The sequence below is a fragment of the Hirundo rustica genome, chromosome 25 (assembly GCF_015227805.2).
Source record: "Hirundo rustica isolate bHirRus1 chromosome 25, bHirRus1.pri.v3, whole genome shotgun sequence".
Classification (NCBI taxonomy): domain Eukaryota; kingdom Metazoa; phylum Chordata; class Aves; order Passeriformes; family Hirundinidae; genus Hirundo; species Hirundo rustica.
Genome location: NC_053474.1, coordinates 274,722 through 283,097, shown reverse-complemented (window position 1 = coordinate 283,097; position 8,376 = coordinate 274,722). Strand labels below are relative to the sequence as shown.

At 64.3% G+C, this 8,376-nt stretch overlaps 1 protein-coding gene across 2 annotated transcripts; it reads right to left on the bottom strand.

Annotated features, from left to right (window-relative positions):
* MFSD2A (MFSD2 lysolipid transporter A, lysophospholipid) lies at positions 1-8,376 on the bottom strand. Of its 2 annotated transcripts, XM_040086320.2 has the most exons (14): positions 8,299-8,376; positions 8,097-8,219; positions 7,456-7,580; positions 4,344-4,467; positions 4,118-4,196; positions 3,750-3,922; positions 3,567-3,657; positions 2,988-3,109; positions 2,658-2,741; positions 1,932-2,015; positions 1,551-1,663; positions 1,240-1,383; positions 923-1,099; positions 1-583 (listed from the first exon to the last, which is right to left on the bottom strand). In XM_040086320.2, the coding sequence occupies exons 1-14, from the start codon at positions 8,374-8,376 to the stop codon at positions 526-528; spliced, it is 1,575 nt and encodes a 524-aa protein (XP_039942254.1). In that variant the 3' UTR covers positions 1-525. The 2 variants fall into 2 exon arrangements, with proteins under 2 accessions (XP_039942254.1, XP_039942255.1); XM_040086321.2 differs by lacking the exons at positions 2,658-2,741; positions 8,299-8,376 and having other exon boundaries at positions 8,097-8,210.

Here is an 8,376-nt window from a genome sequence, read left to right as displayed (position 1 = left end):
TCCCGACTTCCCCCACTTTTATGTAAATTAATATTAACAGGTCCTCGGGTTGGGTTCTGTACAGATATATACAAACAGGAAACAGCTCCGTATTTACATCATTAAGTTAATTAGGCTCTGTAGAAAAAGAACAGTTCCCACATTCGTGCCCTCTGTAGAGACAGCAGAGGTGAGCTCACGTCCTGGGCGCGGGCACACTGACAGTGTAATGTACACTAACGATCGCCCCCGGGCAGGGCACGGGGCACGGGCACGGCTGTTCCCGGCAAAACCAGCCCAGCCCGGGCTTCCCTGCCCTCCAGAGCCCGGCAGGGACAGCGTTTGTCGCGGGGGAGGCACCACCATGTGTGTAATGTACACTACCAGCGCTCTGTGGCCCCGTGCAAGGCACGGGACGGGCACAGATCCCGAGTTGGAGGCAGTGGATGCTCCACGCTGCTCCTCCAGCACCTCCAGCGGCGCTGGGCTGGGCCAGGGGACGAGGCCCTGGGGAGCCCCAGCGTGAGCAGACAGATCCTGCCCGGGTCACACGATGCTGGCCAGTTCTGTGTTGTCCGACTCCGAGCTGCTGTTGCTCTCCTCCCTGGGGGAAAGAGTTGGGAATGAGGCACGGGCTAAGCCACAGGAGCAAGGTCTACATCCCAGTAATATCTGCCCTGGGGCACGGGGGCTCCCAAAGAGCAGCACCTCGTGCGGCCCCCTCACGAGTTCTGGGTGGCAGCTGGGGCGGGATCCTGCTCATCTCCCAGCACTTCACACCATCCCTTCGGAAGCTGGGATTGGGAAAACAAAGTCAGCCCTTCCCTCACGCCACCACCCACGGGTCCTGGAGGATTCCTGGACGAGTCACGGTGTGTCCCAACCCGCCTGGTCCTGCCCCCACACACCCCCCCACACGCCTGGTTCGCTGCCTGATGCTCACCTTAAATCCTGCAGGGCTTTCTTGTTTTTCCTCCGCTTCTCCTCGTCGATGGGATACAGCTTGAAGAGCAGCAGGCTCAGCAGGATCAGCCCTACGGGCACAGCAGACACCAACATCTTCAGAGTGAAATTCACCTGGCCGGGCTGGGAGCAGCCCCGGGTCTGGTACCCTGCGAAGCTGTGGGCAGAAAGGCACCTTCAGGCAAAGGAAACGGGGTTTGCAGGAGCTGAACTGCTCCCTGAGGGGAGAGCTTTGGAGCAGCATCTGCATTTAGAGCCCATCAGCTCCCTCCCCTCAGCGCCCACGCAGGAACTCACTCCAGGCTGAGCGTGGAGATGCCCAGGGACACCCCAGCAGTGAACTTGGTGAAGAAGACATAGAAGGAGAAGAAGATGGCCTCGTGGCCGTGGGAGCCGGGGTGCTGCAGCTTGAAGTCATCAATGACATCTGGCAGCATGGACCTGTGCAGACAGGGACGGTGACCACCCGGCCTGAGCCAGCAAAGGCAGCGGAGAGCAGGGCCCCAGGAGCCCCACCTGGGGCTGGAAACAGGGCAAAAAAAGCCTTCTGAGGGTTTCTGACCGCTCTGGCAGGCTCGGGGGGCCCTGGCCCAGCCCCTCGCACTCACCAGGGCAGGAGGAAGGCGGCTGCCACGCTGATGCCGGCGGCCACGGCCACGACGTAGGTGACGAAGAGGTTACTGTCCAGGACAACCACCACGATGAGGAAGGGGATGGCAGACTGCAGAGGGGACAGAGACCAGGCTGGCACCAGCAGGGCCTGGCCCAGACCCGCCCCGGGCTTTCCTCTCTCCCACGTATCCCAGCAGGGACCCAGAGGTGCAGCTGAGCCCCACGGCACAGCCAGGGCAGCACAAACGGCACCAGGAGGGACAGACAGACACCGAGCTGTCAGCAGCAGCAGCCCCTGCCCTGCTCTGTGCCCCTTTGGGGGAACTCTGCTGATCCCACGGGATAGAGACCGTCCCCATAGCTGAGGGGACACTCACTGAGATGCCCACGTAGACAGCAGTCTTCTTCCCAAAACGGGTCAGGAACCACTGCCAGAAGGGAATGGTCAAGGTGGCCGAGAGCTGTGGGAAGAGAAGGCTCCTGCTGTTGGCTCTGCTCTGCAGGAAAGGCTCTTCCCAGCAAGGAGCAGCTCCTGGCACGGCCTCCTCCCACCCCAGTTGCAGCACCTGTGATTTCCACACGCTCCCGGGGCTGGCACAAAGCCACACGTGGCGTGTGGGGCCACCTCCTCCCCCGGAGCAGGCCCTGGCAGCACACCTGCCCGACAGAGCGAGGGTCTGACTCGTCCTGGGACGGGACCCCACCCTGTCACCGCAGCCGCGGGCAGCAGCCAGGCTCCGCGGCACCTTGGACCTTTCCACCCCACCGAGGAGAGGGCAGGAGGCGCTTCCAGGAACAAGGCAAGCTGGAAAGAGCTCTCAAGGAGATGTTTTGCTCCATGTTCCTGGCATGAACACTGAGACCCTTTTCTCAAAGCGGGGAGGGGAGGGAGACAAGCGGCAGGGTTTGCACAAAAGGCGCCCGTGGCTCCTGGTCTGCCCCGTCTGTGGCCTTGTTCACACAGGAACAAAGGCCCCGCTGTTCCTGCCAGCCCACCCGGCCTTGGCAGGACACTTGGCAGCTTCTTCTCCCTCCCCTTGTCCCTCTGATCGCTGTCCCTGTGTCCCTGTCCCGTGCCAGCCCCAGGACAGGGCCGTACCCACCATGATGGCCAGCAGGACGTTCTGGAACTCGTTGCGGAAGCCCAGGGTGTAGGTGCAGAAGAGGGCAAAGTTTCCCTCCAGCAGCTGTGGCAAAGGCAGACAGGGGTCAGGAGGGACACGTCAGTCCCCACACACGTCTGTCCTTCCTTCCCCGGCGCCCCTGGCACGGGCAGGGGAAGAAAGCGGCCATTCACAGACCCCTCTGAGGGCACGGGGCCACGTCCTCCTCCCTCTGCCCGGGGCTCATCCACCGCGTGTTCCCGGCCCCCGGGATCGTCCCCAGAGCCACCCCCGGGCCGCTGGCCCCTGTCCCCAGCCCTTCCAGCTCACCATGAAGGCCAGCGAGGTGAAGAGGAAGCCGGCGATGAGCTTGATGTAGGGCCCGTGGTTCATCACCAGCTTCAGCCCCTGGAAGAAGGAGACAGGCTCGTCCGACCGGAGCTCGGAGGACTCTGCGGAGCAGAGATCAGTGTTAGACCCTGCCCAAAACAGCACCCATGGGCGCCCCATCCCGCTGCTCAGCACCCTCCCTGCCCACCCACAGCATCCCGGCCAAGGGAGGGAACCCCTGCCCTCACCTGGGGGTCCCTCAGCCCCAAGGGGCGGCCTGGATGATTCCCCCAGGACAGGCAGGGAGAGGGAAGGACACAGGTTTGGATATCACATCCCCCTGGGATGCCCCGGCTGGCATTGGCAACCTTGGCCAGCCAAAAACGGGTGAGTTAAAGGTTATCTGACAGAGCCCAGAGGTGCTCCGGCCTCCTTCCCCGCTTGCAGCACCTCCCCAGACCCAGAGCTCAGCTCCACCTGCCCACAAATGAGGAGCCAAAAGCTCGGCCAGGCCCCCGAGAGGAAGGAACGGCGGCGCTTCCACAGGCCCCGAGCGTCGCAGCCCCGCTCCGGCCTCACCTCTCCTCTCCCTGACGCCCAGCAGCAGGATGAGGGCGCAGAGGATGTAGAGCCCCCCGATGACCCCCGCGGCGATCATGTAGGCGTTCCTCTGTGCAAGAGAGGGAGCAGCAGTCAGGGAAGGGGCTCAGCCGGGGAGAGGCTGCCCCGAGGGGAGCACGGGGCAGGGCAGCCCCAGCTTACGGTGTCCGTCAGCGACTCGGTGTCGTGGGTCATGTTCAGCTCCTCCATGGCCACCGAGGAGTTGGGCAGGTCGAAGAAGAAGGGGCTCCCAACGCAGGGAGTGTCCACTTTGCCAACGATCTGGCCCTGGATGGCGGTGCCCAGCACGGTGCCCAGCACCTCCACGGTCATACCTGGAGGGAGAGGCCGGCGGGACTGAGCGCTGCCCCTGTCCACAGCAGAGATCCCCAGCTGGGACTCTGCCCGGCGAGGAACGAGCCAGCCCAGCTGGGCCACAGCTCCCCCCAGATCCCCCAGGGATAAAGGGGAAAGGGAAGGGGGGGAAAGGGAAGGAGGAGGGCGGGAGAAAGGGAAGGAGGAGCTCTCACGGTAGGCAGTGGCCGAGTCCCGCTCGCTCTGCTCCCTGCTGATGAACATGGTCAGGGCTGAGTAAGGCACGTGGAAGCACTGCAATGGCACAAGGAGAATTGACTCGGGGAGGATGTGACAGCGCAGGGAGCCTGGGGCAGGGCGTTTGTGCCCCACTGTGCAGCTCAGCAAGGGGCAGGCAGGGACGGGCACACCTGGGTCAGGTGTGAGCAGAGCCTGACTCACCGTCACCAGCGTCTGGAAGGCACAGTAGAAGACAAGGTACCACATCACCTGTCCGGTGGAGATGTCTGGCACAAACCAGATGAGGAAGTAGGAGATGATGGCGAAAGGGGTGGAGAACATGATCCTTTGAGAGAACAAAGTGTCAGCCTTGTGGGCCCAGCCCTCCCTGCTTCCACACATCCCCTGGGGTTCAGGCATCTGACCCGGGGGCTCCTGGGCTGCCCCAGGGGTGATCCAAACCAGGCTGGAGGCAGCAGCTCCGCTCTCCCAGGGTCGGGAGAGCTGACTCAGAGCTCCAGGGAAGAGCTTTCCTGCACTAACAGAGATGTCTCCTTCCACAGAAGTGATTGATCTGCTCCCGCCTTTGGCTTCCACCCCCAGCCCCGACCTGTCCCCCAGGCAGCACCGCTGTGTTCAGCGGGATGTAATCACCTCCCTCGTCCTGGCAAGGGCTGGGGAACAGCCAGGCAGCTCAGCCCTGCTCCCAAGCAGCCAAAAACCTCTCACCAGCTTGGCTTTGCTGCCAAGGCCCCCCAGGCCCCGGTCCTGGGGTCAGCCCGGCTCTGCTGGCAGCAGCTGAGCAAACCAGCAGCCAGCTGGCTCCTTCCTCCACCTCTGCCCAGCCTTCCAGAGCTGCGGGAGCAGGGACAGGGGCTGCAAAACACAGCAGAGGATCAGAGGGGACTGCTCAAGTGCTGGGCCTTGGCAGCAACTCCTGCAGGATCTGCCAGCAAGGGCATCTGCCCTCTTCATCCAGCGGATCTCATAACCCCTGTCCCGCTGCAGGACAGCCAGGGCACAGCTCTGCCCTGCTCCAGCACCCCGGGGACACCACAGGCACCCAGGGGACAAGGACGGAGGGGGGCGAGGCGGGTGCTCAGGTTAAACCCACAAACGTTTAGGAGATGGATTTTGCTGGGGGATTTGCGAGCACCCTGCGCTCCACAAACCCCACGACAGAGATCCTGGAGCGAGTCCAGCGGGACTGGACACGGGACAGAGCCTCTCAGGGCCAGGGTACAGCGAGATCTTTCCGTCCGGGCTGACGTACAGGACGTAAAACTTAAAAGTCGGGGAGGGAGCGGGGAGAGCAAGAGAAATTCCATGGATGGAGAGCAGCGACAGCGGATGCACAGGACCCAACACATGCACATTTTTCCGCGCCCACGTCACCCCGCCGGGGAGGGAGGGGGGAGGAAAGCGCCGAGCGGCTCCAGCCCCTCCTCGCTGCCGCTTATCTGCGCTCACATACGAGGAGCCGAGGGGAACGCGGAGCCGAACGTTGAACGGAATCACCAGAGCGTCACACGCGCCATCGCATGAGCGTCACACGCGCCGCTTCCCCCAGCGCCGGGCAGCTGAGCCCCGGCCGGGGCTGAGCGCAGCTCCTAGCGAGCAAAAGAGTGACTGAGAGTAACCCCTGACCCGGGGCGAGGTGATTAAGGAGCTCGGAGGCGGCTGCCGTGACGCGCCCCGGCGCTCATTGGCCCCGCTGGATGGTGTGTTCCTTTGTGCACAGCCCTTCCCGGCCCGCTCGAACTGTCTGCAAACGGCTGCTGCCGCCCGAGGAGCTCAAAGCCACGGGGTTCTCAGGCGCCGACACCTCCAGGAAAAGTTTTGTCAGCGGGAAGTCGGCGGTGGTCAAGGAAATGGGGATCCCAGCTCAGAGCTGGGGACAGAGTGACGTCCACGAGGCTGGGGGAAGAGGAGGAAGCAGCCGGTGGATGAGCTGGTGGAAGGAAATGTGCCAAAAAAGTGTTTCAAAGAGAAAGAACTGAAAGAGAAAGAGGTGGTGGCCCTCGGGGAAGGTGTCCTCTCCCTTCCAAGGAACTGGAACAGCCACAAGCTTTGTGCTGGAGCCAGCTGGGCTCGGTCCCACAGATCAGCCCCTTCAGAGCCCAGCAGTAAACCCTGACACACGGCGGGGTCACCTGGCACAGGCTGAGAGCTGGGGTCAGGCAGCAGCCTTGAGACCACCCCTGCAGCTCCTGGGAGCACAGGGAAACTGAGGCAGCGCCAGCAGCAACACCAGCCCGGGGCTGAGCAGCCCCGCAGAGCCAGAAAAACCTGGGTTTAAGAGGTTTAAAATCAGCCTGACTCCATCCAAATTGGGCTCAGCGGGCAGCCCTTGAGCCGTGCACAATAGCAGCGAGCTCCGGCTGCCCCGGCGCTGCTGAGGGGCCCAGCGCAGAGCCCAAAGCTCTGGCTAATTTTAACGAAGCAGGAGCTGCTCGGAGGAATGCGGCCACTTCAGTCCCACCCCTCCTGGAGATTAGGGCGAGCGGAGCCATCCGCGGCTCTCGCACCCGGCCCCGCCGCACCCCGGCCAGCCCCGCGCTAATCTCCGGACCCCAGACCCTGCTGCAGAAGCTATTTCAGGCCACGTGTGCGGAGCCTGCCTTCAACAACTGCCTGCTGCTGCCCGGAGCTATTCCAGGAAAGGCAGGAAGCAGAGGGTATAATCTGCGGGGGAAAGCACTGCGTCCCTCCAGCTGCACTCCCCCCGTGCCCACCCTCTCCGTATTTCAGCCACCCAGGCCCCACTCAGGCACTAACACTCCACATCCCGCGCAGGAGCAGGTGTTCAGGGATGTCCTAAGCCGGCCCTGGGTGCGGGCACGAGCCCTTTGGGGGTTCACAAAGCCCATCCCGCCCGGCTCGCCGCTCCCGAGGGCGGCGGGAGCCCCCACGGGCAGACACCCAGATCCACGACAGCTGCTGCCCTGCACCCTCGTGACTGTCAGCTGGCACTTCCACCTCCGGGGATTGGCCACACGCACACCCCCGACCCTCCTCCCCGTGCCGGTGATGCCATCTGCCCCGGCTGCCACAGGAACAAAGTCCAGCGTGGTGGCAGGGACACGGGGGCGTGCAGGTGCAGTGACACTGAGGTCAGCCAGGCCCAGCTTGGGACCTGCCAGAGCAACGGGCACAGACTTGAGGCCACCCAGCTGTTGGTGGCACCTGGGGCTTTCTGGAGCTCTTGGCACCTCACCTGGGTGAGCCGGGCCGTCAGCACACCCTGCCCTGCGCGCCTCGTGCCAGGGGATGCCCACGGGAAGAGCTGTGACACATCAGGCAGGGAATGCAGGGCGCTACCAGCAGCTCTTACCAGGGCATCAGGCGGCCGAAGCGGGTCCAGGGGGTTTTGCTGATGAAGAATCCCACCATGGGGTCCGTGATGGCATCCCACACTCGTCCCGCAAACAGGATGATGGAGGCATAGAAAGCATCTACCTGCAGAGCAGGAACTCGTGTCAGGATATGCAAACCCCCGGTGCCCCCAGCTGCCCCTCCTGAGCCCCTCAGGACCATCTCAACTGCCTGCTGTGACCCCACAACCATCTGGGAGCCGCTCCTCGGTCACTTCCCCGCGTTCAGAGGGATTTGAGGCTCCCAGTACCGGGCAGCGCTGCCCCACCACGCTCTTTCCACACGGAATCCCCACATCCCGAGCAGGGTTCCCCGAACCTGGCACAAGGAACCCCGCGGCCTCTCCTCCCTCGGTTTCCTTCCTTCCGTGTTTCACGCCGCGGGTCTGTAGGACGGGTGCTGTGCCCCCCCGAAACAGCCACCACGACCCCGCTCCGTCCCGTGGGGACCCCAAACACGGAGCGGCCGCACGGCAACAACACGCGTGGCACCGGCCGGGGGAAACCCGCATCCCGGGGGCTCCATCCCGCGGGCAGCGCGGCACCGGGAGCTGCGGGACCCCCACCCCACGGCCAATCCCGCCCCCCAGCCCGGCCCTACCTGCGCCACGTCCAGGAGGTAGATCTGGAGGAAGAAGCCGAGGGCGCAGCCCGTGATCTGGTAGGGAGCTCCGCCGACGGCGTAGCACAACTTGCTGCACACCGACAGCCGCTCGCGGCTCTCCTGCAAGCGGGACCGGCGTTAGCGACACCGGGGAGCGCCCCCCGCCCCCGGACCCCCTCCGTGCGCCCCCGGTGCTCACCCTGCGGCGGTGCTGGCGGAGCACGGGCGGCAGGAGCCCCCCGGCCCCGGGCCGCTCGGCGCCGCCGCCCCCGGCCAT